Source organism: Heliangelus exortis, chromosome 2 (assembly GCF_036169615.1).
Source record: "Heliangelus exortis chromosome 2, bHelExo1.hap1, whole genome shotgun sequence".
NCBI classification, from domain to species: Eukaryota; Metazoa; Chordata; class Aves; order Apodiformes; family Trochilidae; genus Heliangelus; species Heliangelus exortis.
Window position 1 is genome coordinate 17,794,287 of NC_092423.1, and position 22,466 is coordinate 17,816,752.

The 22,466-nt window shown below is 41.1% G+C and overlaps 1 protein-coding gene across 2 annotated transcripts in view; it reads right to left on the minus strand.

Annotated features, from left to right (window-relative positions):
- Positions 1-22,179, minus strand: part of GPR158 (G protein-coupled receptor 158) — a 181,054-nt gene extending 158,875 nt beyond the window's left edge. The window contains exons 1-2 of one of the 2 annotated variants that reach the window (XM_071735003.1): positions 21,033-22,179; positions 7,604-7,709 (exon numbers count right to left, since the gene is read on the minus strand). In XM_071735003.1, the coding sequence (XP_071591104.1) occupies positions 7,604-7,709; positions 21,033-21,904 (978 nt within the window). In that variant the 5' untranslated portion in view covers positions 21,905-22,179. The remainder of the gene's footprint in view (positions 1-7,603; positions 7,710-21,032) is intronic. The other variant, XM_071735002.1, reaches the window with a different exon arrangement.
- Between the last annotated feature and the right edge of the window lie 287 nt (positions 22,180-22,466).

The window sequence follows — 22,466 nt, forward strand, 5'->3', positions numbered from 1 at the left end:
TTGAGTAAGGAAATAGCTAAGTATGCAAGTCAGGAACAGTCTGCATAGTTCATAGGAAAGTGGTGCCCTTCACAACAACAGCAAATGCAGCAACAGTGTCTTTAGCTTAGAGGAGCTTGGATGGCTTCATTTTGATCATAACGCTGTCACAAATCAAGATCACTAAGAAACCCACGAAGCTGTTCAGAGACAGGTTTCAAAAATCTACCATGATTCTTAACTCCTTCTGGAAGTATCCAAAACATGGGGTGGATGCATGCTGTAATGCAGCCCAAAATTCCACTCTGAAAATGACCAAGCCTGGACTTTGGCTGAAGCATATCAGGACTCCCTTCCAGCTCACATGCTCAGCTTCCCTTCCTGAAGAAATCAAACTGTGGAAACAGCAATATGCACACCTGGAGATCACACCTCAGTTTAAGTCGGGGTGTCTGTCAGTTTGGAGATAATTTTGCCTCTGCACCCCAGATGCAAGATGAGGGTTATAATCTATTATCTCACAAGATATGGCAGTACTTGCATATCTTCCAAGATAAGTGTATCAAATTTCACATAGGATGGACTAGATACTTCGATACCAAAATGCTGCATATGTATCTAATTTATCTAATTGCATAGATCTAATTGTGCTTAATGCTACTACAGACATTTCTCAGATATTGTACACTCATCTGATGTGATAGTGAAAAAAAAAAAAAGAGAGCCCTAAATGAAGTTGTCCTCTCATTTTCTCTAGACCTGACACAGCTACTGCCAACTTCACATCCAGGAAAGGTAACTCACAACCAGCCCACCAAAGGAGAACAGCCCAGTCTGGCTAGAGTTTCCACAGGCTTTGCCTCCAGGTTTTCTGTGGCTCTCACTAGACCTTAATCAACTGTCTCTTGCCTCATATGGCTTCTCAGTCTCTTCCTGCACCATCTTCCCCTTTGCTACCAACAGGTTTATTTTATCTTTGTCCTTCAGCTAAGTAAACTTCTGGCCCCTCACCTCTTCCCTTCCTAAAAATGATGGTGTGCCCTGCCCAGCAGAGAGAACTGAAAACTGCAGCAACAGATTTGGAAGAATTGGTCACTGATGCAATGCTATCATTGCCTGTCAGCTGCAAAAGAAACCAAGTATTTCTCTGCTATTTTCATTTTTGTCACACAGCATCATTGACCCAATCATTTATTGCTTTTCACTATTTACCTCTGGGGGAAATAGCAACAGAACAGCAAACAGAACTAAGCTGCATGAATTTAAATGCTCAAGTTAACAGTGCTAACTAGAATGAAAGCAATTATTGCAAAGGCTTTCTTTTTCTGGGAAAACATGGAGAAGTGAGACTAGCTCCTGCACAACACAGCATCATTTAAGATTTTTTTTCTAAAAAGGCAAATATGTTGCTGCTAAGCAACCTGGCTCTTCCTCAAAATGAAAGTTGAGTTTCATAGCACCTTGTTTATCACTGAAAGCTCTGACAAACCTCCACCTTGTTTTATGTAATCGTGTCTGGGGGAGTGCCAGATTATATCTGGTATGCTGTTGTAAAGGGACTTTTCCCATGAATGCAGATGATGCAAAGTTATTTTTAAAATAGCATCCAAGATGTTTTCTTGTGTCTACTGCATTCTCTTCCAATACAGTTACGTGAGCACCCATCAACTTGAGAGATGAGATAATGCTCTTCTGCTTTAGGACCCAAGAAGTGCTGGATAGGTTTTCTTTACCTGTGTATTGAACAAGAGCTTCTCCCCATTGTCTTACACTTCCCCTTAGGATCAGGATTTGATGCAGAATTTGGTAATTGCATTCTACCACTAGAGATCTTGTTTTCTTCTAAGAGAAAATACATTCTGAAATATTGTTTTCACCCTGGTGTGGGAACTTTTCTTGCCCTGTTTTGGATGAAATCTGTAGGTACAACGATGATTATTTCAAAACTAGAAAGTAACTACATTCAGTAAGCCCTGCTCACTCAGATTGAATCACCAGTTTTCTTTTAAAATTCTTCTCATTCTGACTGCATTTTTCCTAATGAACAGAACATAGATGTAAGCAATAAACAATACCAAGGCTACTGGATCTGACCTATTGGGTTATGACTTTGGATGCTAATCTCTTGTCATGTTTCCACTCCTACACAGTATGTGCATTAATAGCCTTTTCCCAGTTTGATGAGGATACTGGAAAGCATCTGTTTTAAAAACCTGGAAAGCACTGGATTTTTTTTCCTCCATCCTAACTCAGTCCTCTTTCCATTTGTAATCAGCTGTTATTTCCTCCATTTTCCGCTGGTTGTCTGTAACACTATGTACAGTGCAATAAAATGTGATGGTCCCAAATGTTTTGCTAAACAACAGAAAAAAGATTTTGGCTGTACTACTCATTTGTTTTTCTTCCTCAATTGGTTTTGTATTTGTTCAGAATAAATACACACACAGTGGTGTATGCATCTTTCTGCAAACACAGATATACACATACTATATAGAGACAGCAATGCAGCTATTTTGTTTACTCTGCCTCTCTCATTCCCTCTAGATATTTTTGCACACTGTCATTTGTGGAATACTGCTGAAACCCAAAGGAATGTCAGCTGAGCCTGCCTCATGCTGCGAGCTGTTGGCAGTTTCATTAAGGATGGGGGAACAGCATGGAGCCTGCTGCCGTCTTTCAGACGGATGCTGCTGGTTGGAAGTGTTTGGCCAAGCTCAACAGGCTATGCCAGATGATCTCTTCAGATGCTCCTCAGCCTTGGTTTTGTTGGTGGTGTCTCATCAAGGACTCTAAAGGTGTTACTAAAAGTGCCAGCAGCTGCTGCCAGAAGGTATGGGGAAAGAATCTTATATTAAAAGCAAAACTGTAAAGGGTTTCAAACAGGGTAGAAATGCATGTTTTCTCACTCTCGTAACCAGCCTTGCCTGTACAAGTAAATTACTTTGTATTTGGGTTTTTTTAATGTTTGTTAATATCAGAATTATCTTCACCATTTTGTTCTCTATCCTACTAATTTTAATTATTTCTAATCCTGCAGATATTCCTTTCCTCATCCATTGAAGTCCCACAGAATCCATATCTCTTGCATGTGTAGTTTTTCAGGGAAACTCTTCCCTATTTCAATGTCAAGGTAGAGGGCAGAAAGGAAAACTTAGCTCTCTGCTTTACCATGAGTTGTCCCTTCTTTCCCCAGGTCAACAAAAACACCTGGCTGTAGTCACCTTCCTTTCTTGCTCATACAATTTAAATAAATAAATAAATAAATAGGCAATTGAAATAGAATTTAGCCACTGCTTCAGTTTGGCTGCTCTGTTTAAAGCCTCATCTGACTTCCTGCCTCATCAGGCCAGGCAGTTTCCAGTCATCCTGAGGTTGAGGAAGGGCACCTTTGCTCTCCCAGTTCATCTAGGCTATAAATTCAGGGATATGAATCCTGCACACAAAAGAGGAAAAAATATTTCTATATATTAGGAATTTAAAAGTGGGGGATCTAAGTTTTCCCAGAGCTTGCTTTTGTTTTGCATTCAAGGGCACCATATAGAAAGCAAGATATTCCAGAGTCAATAATCCTGAGAAACACCTAAATCTAAGGACAGATGGCAGCCAAAGAAAGCATAGGATGTAAAAGCATTCTCTGTATTGGAATCATAATTTTAATTCCCCAACTACATGCTTTTTTTCTTTCAAACATGGACTAGCACTACAACTATTCCAGCACATAAAGCAGGTTACTCTTGATGACCTCCCAAAGTCAAATCCCAATGTAATACACAGATTAGCATCATATCCTAGGGGTTCTGTGCCAGAGCATGTGACAGCAATACTGTACTTTCAACACCAATCTCTATTTTCTGGCAGAAGTTGGGTCCCACCCATGCCTTCCTTTTTTTGGCTAGCACATACAGACCACTAGTTTAACACATTTTTACATTCACTGTAATGCATCTCCATCTCCATCTCTCTCCTTTCAACCCATTTTTATTTAGAAGATAAACACTTTGAGACAGCACAGAAAGCAGAAAACCTTCTGTGACATATGTGTCTAGTAGATTTTAGCCACTATAAAACTAACTGAAGTATAAGATGAAGTATTTTAGTACCCTATAAGCTGATGATTTTTCCTCCTTTTTGTAAGTCAGTCTCTTCACCCTCTCTGTCACTTGCTATATTTACATATGGTAGGGAGGAGGAGAGTGTGTACCTTTGAAATATCAAACGTTATGCATTAGATTTAACGGCACTGGTAGCCTGGCCAAGTGCTATGGGCTATACTGTAAACAGACTTCTGGAGCTAAGTAAGAAATTCACTACAGCAAAAGCTTACCAAACAGTCTGTGGAAAGACTGAATATTCAAGACACCTAACAAAACTAAAGTGAGGAAGGAGGGTTTAACTTTAGCAGAACTTGAAATCCATAGATCTCCATTCTCTTCCTTACTCTGCTGCAGACTGACTTTGTAATCTGGCACAAAGCTTTCCAGTGTTAGCAGGAATTTCTGTATCTGCTTATGAGATAAGAGAGGATGGCAAGTATAATTTCATTAGCATTTGTAAGGCAAACTGTATGGAAAGCATTGCTGCACAAGTATGTCATTTACCCTATTCCACTGGGTGTACTCCAATGAAACAAAATGTGGAAAGCAGCACATGGGACCTGCTTGAAAAGAGCGAGCAGAAGTCCCCATCAGGCTGAATTCTCCTAAAGAGGTGATCATGGGGTAAAAAGACAGAAAGCCTCTCTACAGATTGCTCCCAGCAACTCCCTATCTCTACAGTCACTGTTATTAAGCACATGTTATTAAGGAGTCTCATCCTCTTCAGGTGTGTCAAGGAAAAGCGCTCCCTTCCCTGCTGGCAAGTTTCATTTGGAGGGAGGTCTGTATTACTTATACACTAGACCCTTATTGATTTAACACTCTAAGTGCAATGGAGAAGAAAGAATAGCTGTATGACTGGCAAGTTTCTGTTTTGCATACAAGTTGAAAAGCCATTAATGCAGTGGCATGTTACTAACATCTTTAGGTATGAACATGATCCCCTTTCACATATAAGGCATCACCCTGTAAAGGTCTTCTACCCTAGAATTCATATTTTAAATCTTTTTTGAATTACAGGAACTTATTATGGACTATATTACCACAACAGGCTCACTAAAACAAAAACATGCAACTGTCCAGCATGAAAAACAAAGCATTCTTTGTAACATCAGCAAAGTTAGTGCTATCTATTCTCTAAAACAGCACACAGCTTCCTATTTAAAAAAAACCAAAAAACAGCTCTGGGTTTGTACTGATGTATCAGGTTGGACTCAACAGTAGCAGAAGTGCTGTATGAAAAAAAAAAAAAAAGATTTTTTTAAAGTGATTAACAGCAGCCTTTGTTAGCTCTCAAAAACAAGGAAAAATACTATGCAGAATACAGACAGGCACAACAAAAAATGTATCAAATAGAACACTATGAGCAAGTAAATAAGAGCTGTGCAAAAAAACTTACTTGAGCATTGCACACTTCATAAGAATACACCCCCAAAATCAGAACTGATCTGTGGTACACATTTTACATTTGAAGTAAATAAAATGCTCTTCTCTCCTTCAGCAGATAGCAAATGCCCAGCAATCTCTCAGCAGGAGAGTGAAGCAGAGAATGCCAGAAACCCAGTCCTGGCTCGAAGCCGTTTGTGGTAACATCTCTGCATCAGCAACCTATGGCAGCCACCTCAGTTTCTTATATACAGTAAGAGACCAAATCATACAGACAGTATTTTCCAGTTTGTCCACTGAGACACTAAAGATTGTGAAATTAAAATGGTTTTGGCCAGTCAAAGGAAAATTTCTGTAACCTTTAAGGTCATCCTTCATGTGGAATTTCATCCTGCACTCAGTTTCCTAAATGATACTCTGCTGCTTTTCATGTGCAACAACAAAATGGACGACAGATTTTACTTCATGTGGTATTCATGAAGAAAGTACCTTTTCACCATCAGAGTGAATTCTACAAAAAGAAAAAAACAAAAAACTATATTTTGCTCCCACAAAAATGAATTATGAGGAGTAAAAAAGCAAATCCTTCTATTTAACCCCCTTCTCCAACAGATTCTTCCAGACAGAGTAACTTTGTACATTGTTCTCTTCAGGACACACTCTTAAGGGTTTATATTTGTAAAGGAGGCATAACATATCCAGTTTGGTTTGACTCAGATTCTGCTTTCCTATATATTAAGAATATGGGACATGATTCAAAGCCCATTACAGCAAACAGTGGACTGTGAATCTGACTAAAGGTGTGTTAAATCTCAGCATTGATCTTTCTTTTCATTTTTCTTTCTTCAGGTTTTTCTTAGTCTTCTCATAAGCTTTGTGATTTGTTTTTTTCCCCTCTTCTTGGTTGCAGGGAAAGATGCAACTTAGAATCCCACCCTCAGCTAACACTTGTGCTTGTAATACATTAGGAAAAGGTAAAGCACCTGTCAAAACATAGTCACCTTCTAGATAGCTACTATATATGAGAAAACAAGGTATACCAAATGTTACAGGAAACAGTATTTTCTTACAGAAAGAAATAGAGGTATTTTAAAAGTGTTCCCTTGAATTCAGGAGTCAAAAGGTACTTTTTAATGAATTTTTTTTTCATTTGCAGAAATATTTGAAATTAGTCTCTCTTTACCAAAGACTACTTGATTTCTTATTTCAAGTTTATTTTCAAATTTCAAGTGAAAAATATAAAGAGGATGCTTACAAACATTGAGTTTTTCTAGCTTAAAAAATGTTAGTAGATTATTTCAAAACCACCTCTTTTCCTAAACTTAAATTTGGATTTGATAAATTGGCATTTTACAAAAAATTTCTTCTGGTAGAAAACTGTCAACTTTCCCTACATTTTAATTGTCCTTTCAGAAAGAATGCAAGTGCATGACTTACCTACTCTCACTGAAAACAAATGGGTGCCTTTGAAAACCACATCATATGCCATAATAAAAAGAAAAATTATGGAATATATTTTGTTTCAAAGTCTCATTTAACACATCTGACTGGCCAGGCTGAATGATCTACAATACGCTGACAGACAGAGCCATACACAGACCTTCAGAAGAAAGGGGAAGCAGGTAGGAACTGAACAGAAACATTTAGTCAGCTCTGTCAAAATGTTGGCATTTTTATTAGAAAAAGAATTACAGTATCCAATTCTGCCTGTTATCCTGTATCATTCTAACAAAAGCCCATGTTTCTTCTGAATACTTATCAGCATTTGAGCCACTTCACTGTTTTGTACAAAGCTTGTCCAGTCAGAAGTAACACTTATTAAAAGCCTATTTTCATTTTAAGTGTAAAAATAATTGATTGACTTGCAAGCAGAACTTCATAAATCATTTCACTGGTAATATTCTTTCCCCTGTAGCTGCTATTTCTGCACAATAAAACTTAGCTTCTGCTTTATTTTATGACAGTATTCTTGAGTTGCAGGCACTCCCAAAACTCACCTTCAACACCTTGTGCCGAATGACCTTTTCAGCCTAGAAGCTACATTCAAAGTCTATAAAACAGGTAACACTTATACTGCATAAAATTATTCATAGCGGAAAGACTTGTTATTGAAGTGCAGCTCAGTCCCTTAGGGACAGACATACCTCAGAATTGTTGAGATGACACCTGTGTGTCCCCGAGAACCACCCCTCACTAGAACACTGGTCAATGTCCACCTTCTGCAGATTGATGTCGACTTTGACAACACCTCTGAAAAAAAAACAACAAAAAAAGAAAAAGAACAGCCTTCAACACAGCGACTACAGGAACAAGTCAAATTTCCTTACAATGCTGTAGCATGTGAAGCAGAACTGTATCTTTCTTTGAAATAAGTTTTGTTCCCCAAGCCACAATCACGGGATGTGGTCTTATAATACATGTCAGTGAGGTATAATGTTAAGAGCTCAGTAAATCTAACTAAGTGTGAGGTGGCAAGTAAGAGTAAGTTATATACTACAATAATTTAAGGCCCTTCACATTTTACAGCACAGTGAAGAACTTACATAAATATAATGAAGAACATGCACTACTTTTTCCAAAGCCATCAACCTTTCCAAGCACAGCACCAGGCATCACACCTCACCTCCATGTCTAGTGACAACTGCATCCTCCCCTTTGCTCCAGAGAATGCTATTCACCAAAACAACTGGCACAAAAACCTTTTTTAATACTATCCCTAAACACAGCCCAACCTCCAATGACTTCAGGCCTCACCTCCAGCAGGCAAACTCCTCTCTCCTCATCTCTGCCAGACAATGCTGGGGTAACACCTGATAGATGAGCAGCGTGATCCAGGAGTACACCAGATTTCCTACACACAGGTTCTCAAGGACTGTCTGAACTGTATTAGTGATACTCCAAGAACACTCATCAACAGTTTATCACCAACAGCATCCCTAAGAAACTTTTTTTTAATGAAAAACTAAAAACTATTTCAAAGCCAGTGCTCTATTTTATAAACAACTCTAAAATCACAAGAAGAAAAAACTGCCTCTTTTAGTTAAAGCTTATTTCCTTCTAAAGTGTTGAACCATACTAACACCAATAGTAATAATAATAAAGGAGCTACAGAACAATATCTTTGAGAGGCTACTAATGAACAAAATCCAAGCAGGCATAAGAGACAATCTTGATCCAAACCAGGACAATACTGCTACCTCATACCTGGCCCCAGTACAACCAAGTAAAAAGTATCTGGACATTTATCTTCAGATATGCTCTGACTGCAAGAAAAACACAAGCACATTATTTAAGTGAACTGAAGAAGAATGCATTAGGAAATTATGTAGGATAGCCAGAGGAAATTAGATAGTGTACTTCATTCTCTTCTGCCTCTTGTCTAGAATCTAAACAGTACAATACTAAGCAGACTTAGAAATTACCCAAAATATTTAAATGCTAGCTCTAGAAACTTCAATTCAAAATAGCACACACCACAATATTCAGAAATATTCTTAGTTTACATCTTTGTAAACTTTCCACCCATTTTGGACATCAGCTTCTCCAGGAACTTCTAAAATAACATTTCCACCCCAATCAACTGTTTCATTCCTGTTCCAGATGACCAAAAACCTCAAGGGAAAAACTGCCATACTACACAGACTAACTATGTGTCAGTGGATTACAAGAATATCTTACTCTGATAACAAGGCATCTGTCTCAGTTGCTCACAAAACAGAGGTAATTAACTCCTCATCTGGTCACATGCAGAACTTACCAAATGTCTTTCTAATATATTATGGACTTTTATAAATATAACTGCATGGGCTGGGTTCAGGACCTTCTTCTGCTCGATAACCTCCCTGTGGCTGCACAAGGAATGAAGCAGGTAGCAGGAACAACACTACCCCTTGCACTCCTAGTTCATGCTATACACCAGGCACTTTGGCAAGGGTCTCTCAAGCATTAGTATCATTCTCACTACTCTAAGGATATCAGTTTATGCAGTAGGAAAAACAGTGATGATTCATCATTATTAGGACTGCAAAAGATTCACCAGGGAGATTCTCTAAGCACCTTAGGGAAGTAAGTCTTTATTTCCTTTACATGGAAAGCTTTTCCCTTGTGTACATCTTGTTTTTAACCCATAGAGAGGAATCTTCCCTTTCCCACTACAAACACTTCTGCAGAGAGAGAGAGAGAGAGAGAGAGAGAGAGAGAGAGAGAGAGAGAGAGAGAGAGAGAGAGAGAGGTACAGATTGAAAATTAAGGGTAAGATAATCGCTGCTAGGAAAGGAGAAACATCTACTGAGTTTGCTGTGTAGTATCATGAACAGATCCTACAGAAACAGAGTCAGTGCAAAGGTCTAAAAAAAGTCCCAAAAGAAAACTTACCTAGTGGTTACTTGTAAGAAATATAACACATACGAAACAGGGGCAGTAAGCACACTGAGCATGCATTTGAGCACAGCCTTGTACCAGATGTGCTGCAACTTGATGAATTAGTGCCATGTTCTAGTGGGCCAGCAGGCAGAAAGCAGGGTAACATCCTAATGCTCAGAGCCACATACTGGAAAGAAAGGAAACGTACTTCCAGATTTTTCATATCAGAATTAAGTAATTGTATTAATGAGTTTTCAAAGGGTAAAAGTTATTTTCTTCACAACAGCTGTCAAAATCATAGATTCACATAGCAGCTACCACTGGCAGACCTCAGGTGCCTAGGCCTTTCCCATGTCCTCAGTCACAAAGTCCACTGCCTCATCCAGCAGCATGCCCACACTCTCCTTAGCCCCAGTTTTGCTGCCAGCGTACTTGTTTCTTGTTGCCCTTCATGTCCCTCACCAGATTCAGTCTCATATGAGCTTCAGTTACCCTAACCCCATTCCTACATACAATAATAGAATGATTTAGGTTGGAAAAGGCCCATAAGATCAAGTCCAACCATAAACTAACACTGTGAAGTCCACCACTAAACCACATCTCTAAGTGCCTCATCTACACACCTTCTAAATAGCTCCAGGGATGGTGACTTGGCCACTTCCCTGGGCAGCCTGTCCCAGTGACAACCCTTTCAGTGAAGGCATTTTTCCTAATACCCAATCTAAACCTCCCCTGACACAACTTAGAGGTCATTTCCTCCTGTTTTATCACTTGTTACTTGGGACAAGAGACCAACACTCACCTCACTACAGCCTCCTCTCAGGTAGTTTTAGAGAGCAATAAGGTCTCCCTTCAGCCTCATTTTCTCCAGACTAAACAATCCCAGTTCCCTCAGTCACTTCTCACAAGACTTGTGCTCTAGACCCTTCACCAGATTCATTGATCTTTGGACACACCCCAGCACCTCAGTGTCTGTCTTGCAGCCAGGGGCCCAGCACTGAGCCTATTACCTGAGGTGAAGCCTCACCAGTGCCAGGTTCAGGGGGACAATCACTTCCCCACTCCTGCTGGCCAGAGCCCTGCTGATCCAAGACACTAAAGTTCAGTCATGCTCAGACTGTCTCTCCATATTTCTCCCAAATTACATGGCTACTCCACCTCTTGCACTCTTTCATTTTATACTTGAGTTTCGTCAGGAGTTGCCCATTACAATATGCATCCCTGAGAATTATTTAATTTCAATATATTTTCACAATACTTCCAGAAACACTATAAAATTCTTCCATTTGAAATCAAATGCACTTTTGCTTTGTTTCCCCTGTGTTAAAACTTTCCTTACAAGAACGTTTGCCTTTCAGAAAAGTCTTCATTAATTTCTAAAAAAAAAAAAAAAAATAAATTTAAATTAAAAAAAAAAATCACACAAACATTTCTGCCTATGCTCTTCTCCTGCCTACAGCTCTTCTGTATCACAGCCTGAACTTCTCATATGATTAAGCTGTTCTGCTTTTTCCTTTTCTCAGAGCTTTAGGGATTTCTGGAGTGATAAGCTATGGGAAGGAAAAACAGTGCAATCCAGAAGCAGGCACATGAAAACAATCTCTCTTGTCAGTTACAATTTAGTAACATCTGGTAACATCACACTTGTGCTAAGGTAGCAACAGGGTCTTCAACTACTTTGGGATGTAATGCTTTCAAAAGAGAATTTATTTAAGCATGTATGTAGCATTTACAGAAAACATCAGGATGGTACTTTCACTGTACTCACTGGGATACTTTGCTATTTTAAAACACCATTGCAGACTTGTACCCTACTGAAATTACACAGAGTACACAGATATGTACCTGATGATGTATTTCTGAAATTAATCTGTGATTAATACAGTAGCTGGCACGGCCTGTTTAGCCACCCACATTTTCAGTTATTTTTGACTCAGCATTCAGAAAATGGAACATATGGAAGCATACATCCTCCTAGAGTGTATATGGGCCAAGTACCTGGATGTATTGTATTTACTTAACTACCTGAGAATAAGTGCAGCTCTGCTAACTTGATAGAAGAGACCAAGACAAATATCAATGGTATGAGGAGACTCAGCTTGTCAGCATAAACACAATCACAGCACCCACAGTGCTGTCTGGCTGAACCCAAGCCACAGTGGCAAGTTAATAACAATATTACTGGTAATTGTGGACCATCTGGCAAGTAAGTATATTTTGTTAATCTCCTTATAACAATAAATATTTGTTTTCTGCCACAATTTTCCAGTCCTTACACACACACAAAAATACTTAAGGATTATTCATTCATGTTTAACATGTAGTTAGGAAAGAATTAGTTGAATGGTACATATTAGATTTAACATTGAAGAATGATGTCATCAAGGATTTTCTGTCAGGTCAGAGGTTTGATTTAAGAGGCTTTCATGTCTATCTTAATTTCCAGTACCACTGTTTGTTGGCATGCTGTTTGCCTTGAAATCTGTGCCAGAAATTGATTTAAGCTTATTTCCCCAGCCTACTAGCTATCTTGATAGTTTCGGTAGTTATAATATTTCATTGTAACAACATGTGGTAAAACCTGTATCTGCAGAATTTTTTGTCTGTACTGTTTCATCATAAAAAAGCAGAAGGAACATGTCCTCTTTCTCTCAGCCAGCTTAAATCAGAGCTGCACAGAATAATACCCTGACAACATTTAAATGGTAATAAATAATATTTTTATCCCCTAGATCCTCAGAAGCTTTTTGGCGCAGAGATCAGCACAACTCAGCTAAAAAGGTATTCTAAGTTTGTCTTTTAAGTATTTAATTTATTTTTGTACCTGTAAGCATTGTGAGCAGCCATAATAAAGGTAGAAGGCATGGTCACCACCGTGCTGAGTAGACATCCCCCAAATCTCAATGTCTGCCTACATTCTTTCACTCCTGCATGCTGTCCTTCTAAGTTCCCCTTACACAAAATAAGGAAACAAGAAAAAACGCTCTACAGCTGTCCCAAACCTGCAAATGCCCACACTTTAGATAATTTTATACTGTAATTACTACAGCAAATGTTTTCAGGGCAGATACCTCTTCTGAGCACTCTTATTTTGGAGACAGACACTTTCAAGAGCATTAATTTTCAAGCAGTACATACTACCTGATACCTGAAGCTGCTTCAATGGACCATAAACTGGGCATCCAAAACTAGTCCCAGTGACAAATTCACCAGTGACATTAGGCCATAAGTCTTACTGGTGATCAGCAATTTCTATAGGTTCAAGTTGGTTTTGAAAGTGTAGATGTAGAATTCTGCAGATGTAGAACTGATGCAGATGTAGAATTCCGCATCAGTTAGACATTTTTAAAAGTATTACTTTTGCACATCCCACTAGATTCACAAGGGCTACTAGCACAGTACATGCAACATGATTTTGATCACCCAGTTACCACTTCTTTCTTACTAACAGGACCAAGACAGACTTGCCTAATTCCTCTGCCACAGCACAACTGCTGCTTTTCAGCACACCTTTTCACAGGAGAATCAGCTTTCACTAAAAATAAACTTAACTGAAGAGTAATGTATAGCAATGTGGGCACATGAATTAGGATTCACCTGCAAAGAAAATCCCTCTAGGCCACTTGGAACAGTACTACAAGGATGGAATACTTAAAACTGAATCCTCTGCTGTATGAAGATTTCAGATTTAAATCAGGCTTCAAGTTTATGACATTCACTGCTCTCTCTCCAGGGATTTTCCTGCAGTTTAGTCAGAGAGCTTCCTAGCTACTCTAAGGGCTACTGATACCTTTTTTTTGGGTTGTTTTTTTTTTTTTATTGAGAAAGTTTTAGTTGCTGCTACCATCTTAATTCTGTCACAAAGAATCACCTTGTGTATGAACACTGAGTGGCTGGAAGGTACCACTTACATTAGATTCTCCCTATGAAAAAAGGTCTTTAAGACAAATTCAAGTTACTTACTAAGAAACCAACATTTACTTCTTGTAATGTTCTCATTAATAAAGGGGTCAAAGAGACAGGTAGAAAGGGCCTCAAGGAAAGTGATTTAAGGAAAAAAAAAAAAAAAAGAAGATTAAGAACAAGAAAAAGCTTTTGAACTAGAAGGATGCTACACAGAAGATAGAGCTTCAGTCCAACTACAGCAGATCTTCTGACATTTATGATTTATTTGAAGGTAATAAGGGAGCTTTAAAACCAAAAAGTAAAAGTTGAAGCCAATATTAGGGGAAAAAAAAAAAAAAAAAAAAGAGAAGGAAAATGGAAAGGCATAAACCTGGGTGAGGAGCATACTAATTAAAAACTTTTCAAATGTCTCAGAAAAAGACAAACTTGTATAGAATCTGTAAGGCCAACACATAACAAAGATATAAAAATCACTCAGAGTAGAAGCAGCCTTTGCAGAAAACTATTTTCATCACTGCACACTTGAGAGCCAGGAAGTTCAAGCCTCTGAGCTGGTCTTGATAGCATCAGTGTGACAGAAGTCAGCTGTCACATGCAGGGATGTTAACAAGGTGGGCACCACAACTATCCCTGCATCGTTCAACACATAAAGAGATGACTGCAAATTGGTGACCACTGACAGTGTTTGCAGGTGATAAAAATACTTAGTATAGCCCACAACTAAATCTGATTGACATAGAGAAGATGAAGAAACACCTTCTGAAGTGTTTTTACAACACAAGAAACTGGGATTTCCTGATCAAAGAATTTAGATTTATGGAGGAAATTTAAAAACAGAAATTAATTTTTTCTGTGAAGAGCTCATTAATTATGAACTGACTGATAAAAAGCATTAACAGAAGAAAGATTTGGTTTAAAAAGTGAATAAGAATCATGGAGTTGAGTTTAATCTATAATTACTGTCAACATTCATTCAGATGGAATCTGAAAAACTTTTCTTTATAGGTTATTATATGCAAACAGGATATAACAAAGATAAGAAAAAATGGAAGTGCCAGGTTTTCCTAAGTACTTGCCAGATGTTGTTTCTGGAGAGTGAGCTAGGCAAGCCTTTCATCTGACCTAATGCAGCAAAACTTCTGTTCTTAACTTTAGGAACACTTCTCTATCTCAGCTCAGGTTCCTGAACAGAAAGAATAGGCAGTGACAGTCCTGGAGATCAATCTTAAGATAGTAAGGACTGTCACACATCCATTTCCTTCAGAAAAGCTTTTAACCTGCTGGGCTGGAAGCCTTGCCCAAAAGGGATGGGGGTAGGGAACTGAAGAGAGGAAACAACAGTTTGACCCAAGAAGCCAGCTGCTTTTTTGCACCATCCCATGTGCTGCATGCTTGAGGACATAAATGCAGTATGTATTTCAGCTCCCACCTGGCCATATTTAACTGCTTTCTTCAAAGACCCACTTCTGTTCCTTCAATAGTGAAAACTGCTGAGTTGTGTTTCAAAGAAAGCAAGACCTATTTATTTTTCCTTTTGTTTCATCAACACCTTGTTTTTAATCATACCAAAAAAAAAAAAAAAAAAAAAAAAAAAGACAATTGAGTATCTAGAGAATACTTAAAATATACTGGCATTTTCTATACACATGCATCAGAAGATTTTTCTTTGTTCTCATCTTTCTTCAGGAATATAACCCCAAAACTTTCAGAATTTCTAGGAAATAAATTATTCCTTTTAATTTTTAAAAACTGTTATAAATCCACACACTCTTTCAATTATATGGATGAGATCATAGTACAGAAAAAAATGTCAACCTCACCATTTTAAAGTATTTTCATGATTACAATTAATGTATCATGTCACAAAAAAAATTAGAAAGCCTCCTTAAACAGTTAAAATGAATTTTCTTTCTTAGTTCAGTACTAAGACTAAAGAGATACTGGAGAGAGAACTTAGAGACGTGGCTACACACTTGAAGAAATTCAAGCATAATCAAAAGAAAAAAGGTAGTGATTTTTACAATCTCTTCTCTTTTACGTCCACATTTATGGTTATTTCACAAAAAAATGTAAAACCTGCAAAAGACTTAGAAAAAGAGAAAATCACATACATTCTCTAAGAAATTACTTATATTTCATAAATACTCCTATCTTTAGGATTTAATTTGCCTTTAATGATGCTTCCTCAACAAGCACCCTATAATAGCCTAATACTTGAGTGGATCAAGTCATTGTTATATTTATAATATGTCACATTAATAGTATGTCATTGTCATATTAATAGTATGGTGGAAATCACATTACACTGCATTTAGGGAATAAACTCTTAAAATTTAATGTGCAATAAAGATTAATCTTTGCACTAAGGAATATCTTTCTAATAATTAAGAGAGAAGTAGCAAGCATTAGGAAGACAAAAAAAAAAAAAAAAAATACTCAGCAGAAATACTTGATTCAGCCAGACTTCAGAATGAAGTTACCTGCAAATACTCCAGAAGAAATAAAAATAAAAAACTTTCAAAGCTTGTTGATTGTATACCTTTCTGCCAAAACAACCATTATTCCATTGTATTCCCCCAACAGTCCTTTAAAAAAAAAAAAAAGCAGACACTTCTCTGGGTTTGGTAAAAAACAAATGAACAAAAAAACCCTACCTGGCCTTGCAGAAACATGATGGGAGAGAAAAAAAATGTCAATGTATCCTGAAGATATTCTGACCTCCTAGATCAAACACTGTGGAAGAGCAATGACCAGTTCCCAAAAGGTTGACACAGTACAACACATTAAAGAAAATGAGAACAGCACACAAGAGAACATTTTGAGCTGCAAAAGCAGAAGTTCATTCATCAGTTTGGGAATAATTGATGTCACTGCACAAGGCTTTGTCACTTTGTCACTTGCACATGAATCTGACTAAACACATTCAAGAAACACTGGAACCAGACTTGAGAGAGGGACCATAGCAACGGAGAGCTTATAATGGGAGACTAAAGAAAGCTGGTTTGTGTTGTCTAGTGAACAAAGGTGGAGAAGGGACTGCTGCCTATAAATAGGTCAGAGCAGTAAACATTAGTGAAGTTTCCTATTTCAGATAGGAGGCACTTCTGGAACAGGAATAAATGGATGAGAATTGACTGTGAATAAATTTAGATCAGAAATCAGAAGATGCTATCCAACCATTATGCCTGGCATTCTAGTGGACTAGAAATTCAAGTGACTGACTTTAAGACAGTGCTTGGTCAGTTGGTGACATGAAGTGTGCCTGTGACAGCAGGAGACTGGACCCAGGAGGGCTTTGGTCTTAGGAAAAAGACAGACAAACAACAAAACACTTCATAGATTCTATTATATGACCTCCTAGTAGCTGACTTCTTAGGAGCACACCATTCTTCAAGGTTAAGGAGTAATCCTTCCCACTAGCTCACTAACCACTAACATGATGAAAACCTCCAGCTTCCTCTCCAGAGGCCAACCAAGTACCTTTGGAGAAGGAAACATACTCACAAGATGCAACTTCTCACACCATTCCACTTCCCCAGTAGGGCTGGCTGCAAAGAGACCGACTGAACCAACATGTGCCATGGAATGTGGCTCCATGTACTTGTGCAGCAGGAAGTAGCAGATGACGAACTGTAAGACTAGGGACTAGGGCTACCATACTCTACACTTTGCAATACTACCTGAAGAGTGATTAGACACGTTAGGATTAGCTCGTAAATTCCAGCTGCAAACTCCTTTTTAAGAAAAGAGAAGGGAACAGCTCATATCACAAAGAGATAAGGTCTAGTCTCTGATGATCCCAGAATCACAGAATTAGTGAGGCTGGAAAAGACCCCAAGATCATCAAGTCCAGCCTATGACCTAACACTACCACAGCAGCTAAACCATGGCACTAAGTGCCACATCCAGCCTTTCCTTAAATACCTCGGGGGATGGCAACTCAACTTCCCTGGGCAGTCCATTCCAATGCCTGATCACCCTCTCCATGAGGAAGTGCTTCCTGATATCCAACCTAAACCTCTCCTGGCACAGCTTCAGGCCATGCCCTCTCTTCCTGACACTCGCTGCCTGGGAGAAGAGCCCAAACCCCTCTGCCTACAACCTCCCTTCAGGTAGTTGTAGGTACTGATAAGGTCCCCCCCCCAAGTCTCTTTCTCTAGGCTGAACAACCCCAGCTCCCTTAGCCACGATTTTCCTTTCCAAGTGAGAGGTTATGCTGCATTCTGTAAGCAGAGAGGAACATTTGCTCCCTGCACTTGGGCAGACCAAAGGCTGTGAATTCAGACACCCCCACAAGCCAGCACTGCTATGAATCTGCAGGCAGTCAGTGACTCTAACCCAGCCTTGCACAGGCTAATGTGGTCCCACCAGGTTTAGACAAGTTCTGGTAAATTTATTCAGTACAGTAAAGCTGCCTTTGGTTTCTCCACTTTATCTCAGTATTGGCCTACAGTGTCAGCCTTGGCAAGGCAACTTGGTTGACAATACTCTCTCACCATCCTTGGTCTTCACTTTGGACAGTTTGTCTGTCACCTCTCAGGAAGAGGGAAGAAGGGTGGGAAATGAAATTAAAGACAGATAGCAAATTGCTTACAACAGCAGCCCACCTCTAATGCTTCCCCTGGCAGAAGGCACCATAGCTCTTCACCACAAGAAAAAAACTTTTTTTGGCTAGTATTTTTTTTTGACTAGTGTTCAAAGGGCCCTAAATTACCATCAATGACCTCGTGTCAGACTATTCAATGGAGAGAGCATGTAAAATGATCCATTATCATGTTCTTAACAGATGGTTCAGAGACTTGTCAGGAGAACCAACACAGCTGTCTCAAAACATGGAGGTCAATACATACTGCTTTTCACTACATAGGCCTTAAGCAGGAATTTATTGTGTTGCTCAAAGACAGATGGTGAGGTGAATTAAAGTTTCTTTCAAGAGGCACCTTATAGTAATTAATACTAATGTTCTAATAACTACATTTTACATTTTTATTTTACATGCTTATATTTTAAACCATTTCATCTCTTGAGAACTACTGAGCCTGTTTGCCTATCAAGTATAGAAAACACTGTGCTAATCTTAAGACATCCCACAAAGCTTGAGAGAAGTGCATTTTTTTTTCTACAGTATTTTCTACTTAGCTGAAGAGTTACTTTTTCAATATCCCAAATTGTAAGCTTTAATCAGAAGCCCATCTTTCAGGTAACATAACTCGAAGTAGAAACATGGGAACCATCGTGCAGCCTTTCCAGAATACAAATACATATATGTGTGTAGGTACTTCTTCCACTTAGTTCCTCATATAGTTACCAAAAAGCAGAACCATTTCCATTTTATTACATAAGCTTACCAACTCATCTCTGATTTTGATACAACAAAACCTGTTAGTTTTTTCCCAACTATTCAGTACAACAGTAATACAACACTTAAGACTTGCACAGAATAGCCCATCACAAGATCTTCTAAATAGGAAGAGGTTCTCCAAGCTTAGATGTGCTTAATGGATGCCAGTTTAAGTCTCAGAGTTACAACAGGTTACTCCATTTCTTCAAGTGAAGTGACTCCCCTTATGGTAAGCAGAGACTGGGAAGAGGAAGTGAAGGCAGAGCTTTGTGCTGCACTCAGGATGACCTCTACTGGTTGCCTTGGTTGGCCAGGGTTAGTCCAAAGGGGACCTGATGTGTTCTGCACACCAGAGCTACCACAGCAGAAACCTACATCACTGAGATGCTTCCTGGCACTACAGCATCTTGACACAGAGCTGAGGTTGAAGCTTTAGACTCTGTTGTTTAATGCTCTGTTTTTCTCTTAACTGATGTCAAGATCGCGGGTTCTTTGAATTGAGCTTTCTATCAAGAACTAGAGTTCTCAGATACCTCGTTAGTAGCTGCCAACCCACCCTCAGCCTGGTGGTTCTTTAGGATATAGGAACCTCTGTCCACAGAAAAAGAATCTCAGACTATACTAGCTTTCATATGCATCCTGAAATTCATCAAGTGTGAAACACTGCATTTCAACAAAATACAAGGAGCTTCCTGAACTCTCCTGGACACACAAATATCCCTGCTGGGGTCTAGAAGAGCTCCAGAGTAGAGCTAGTCTTGGGTTTTGGTCTTGAGAGGAATTCAGCAACAAGCAGTCTTCAGGTGAGCTCTCTTAAAATAAAAAAACAAATAAGCTAGTCTCTATGCAGCAGGTCTTCATTTATTTTTTTTTCCCCAAGGATATACAGCTGTATTCACACTTGTGCTCAATCCCACTGGATTCAGACAGACAAAAAAACAAGTGATCATGTATACAACTGCCTGGCCACATAGGTGTGGCAAAATAGCTCCAGTGTCTGCTGTGTTATCTTTACCTACTACTGAATTACAACAGAAAGTGAATTCTGTGCTGCTCTCTCACCTCCTGACAAATACCAGCTGCTTCTGGGCAGTGGGCATTCCTTGAGGGACAGCTACCCACGAGCCTCACCATAGCAGTGCCAGTGGGAAAAGTCTAACATTCCATGCCCCACAGGTTGCTCTCATTCCTTGGACACATCCCTCTTTGCTGTCAGAATATGAAGACATGAGGAAGGGCCTTTCTGTACCCTCCTCTCTGCTAGTCACTGCCCAGTTGCAAAGTCCTTGGGGTAACAGCATTAAATAAAGCAATTCTCTACAAACAGTACATATAAGCTACGCAGCTATGTAACTGAGGGGTGACCTAAGACAAGCTTACCTACTGCCAGGTCTGGTTGTAGATACATGCATTATGACAAAACTTCCATCACAAACACTTACTGACATCCTGACCACTGACCAGGTTTGAGCACCCCACAGTGGGTGTGCTCTGGAAACCAGAAATAGCAGTTTACCAGCATAACACTGCTCCCCAGATGTTTAAAATCATAGCTGGGGCCGAGCTAGTTTTAATTATGCAGCATTATAAGAGCTCAGTAAACACCTTCCTCTTGCAGTCAGAAATAAACTACAACTGGCAGCTGCTGCCCTCTTCTTCCCCCACCCCCAAGAAGGACACCAGGAATCCACGTGCACACCTGTTTCAAAAGGAGCAGGTAAAACAAACGTCGTCTTATAGACTGAGATGAAAGTAGTTCTTTTACTGAGCAACAGCTTCGGTATATGAAGGCAGAGCTCAACAGGAAGGCCCAAAGGTTGCTCTGCAGTGTGACTGAGCAGCTCGGCTGGTAAGGGTTGATCAGGTCACCCCAGAGACATGCCCTTACCGAAGGGAGAAGCAGAACCAAAACCCCAACCTACACCTTTCCCAAAAGAAAGCAAGCAGAGGAACACCCCTCTTACCTGAACTCGGGCAGGAGGTTTGGCCGTAGCCCATAGAAAGCTGCTGAGAGTGTCACTAGCCAGCCAGGTTTGTAATTCCCATTCTCGCACTCCAGGTAAGGCGACGACCACCTGATGTGGTTCTTGTCAGCAGTGAAGCTCTCCCGTCTCTTCCAGCTGTTCTCCAAAGTCTTGGGGGCCGTATTTAAGACCTTTCTGTGCAGATGTGGCCTCCATTTGCGCTTCAAGCTGTGGAACCACTCTGTTTCTACAGAGGCATTGGCCAGGTGGTGAGCTGAGGAGGACAGGTCCTGCAGGAGGACCTGGCTCTCATGCCTGCTGGCCTGGAGGAACACTTGGGGGGTGGAGGAGAAAGGCTCCGTGCTGAAAGTGATAGCTGCTCGGGAGATGTTAGGGTCCCCCTCCAGGAGGCTCCTGATCAAGGCGCGGTACCACTCCAGGTCCTCCTGCAAGTTCTGCTCCCGCGACTTATTGCTCTGGAGGATCACATTGAGGAAGTTGGTGGTGTGGGTGAGGGTGTCCAGGGCCCCGTGCAGGGAGGGGTGAGAGGTGAAGCGGGACTTGCCGGCGAGGCTGGCCAGCTCGTACCGCCCGGAGCAGTTGGCGCGCCGCAGCTCCCGCGAGTCGCCCGTGTAGAGGAACGAGGCCACGTCCTGGGGCACCTCCTCGGCGAGCCGCTGCGCCAAGATGGTGCTCTCCGTAGAGCGGCTCCGCGGGGCTGGCGCAGGCTCCCGGCTCTTGATGTGATTGTAAATAGGATGCCTCCCTCTAAGCGCCCGCTCCGGGCCGCGCACTGCCTGCCCTTGGCCGGCAGCAGCCCCGAGACCCCTCTGGGCCAGGAGCAAGAAGAGAAGAAACCGGAGCAAAGCCATGTCCCCCGGCGCTCCCGGTCGGCGCAGGCACGGCGAAGTGGCTGAAGACAGGCTTCGCGCAGGCGGCCGCGGCGCAGGGGCACGAACGCGCAGGGGCGGCAGAGCGGCAGCGGGACGGAAAAGGGTCCCCGGCGAGTCACCTGTGGCGGCGCCGCCCGCGCCTTCCACAGCGCGGGGCTCCGCGCAGCCCCACCGCCGGCGCGGAGCGGCGGGCAGCCCCTCCGGCGACGGCACCGGCTGCAGCGAGCCCGCCTGTGCCTCCTCCCGCCGCGGCCACCGCGCTCACTGAGCTGCTGCCCAGCGCAGCGCGCAGGAGCGGCGGCGCCCGCGCCCGGTACAGCGGCGGGTTCCCCCGCGGCGCCCCGCCGCCGCCCGCGCTCCGCCGCTCCGCATCCTTCGGACACCGCTGCCGGAGAGGGGCGGCCCGCGGCACCGGGACTGCCACTTGCTGCGGGGATCAGCGGGGCTGGGAGGGTGGGGCTGCTACTGCCAGGGAGCCAGCAGGCGGACGCCCGCCTCCACCAGCGCTCGGGTCTCCGAGCGAGGGCCTCCTCCCTGCCCG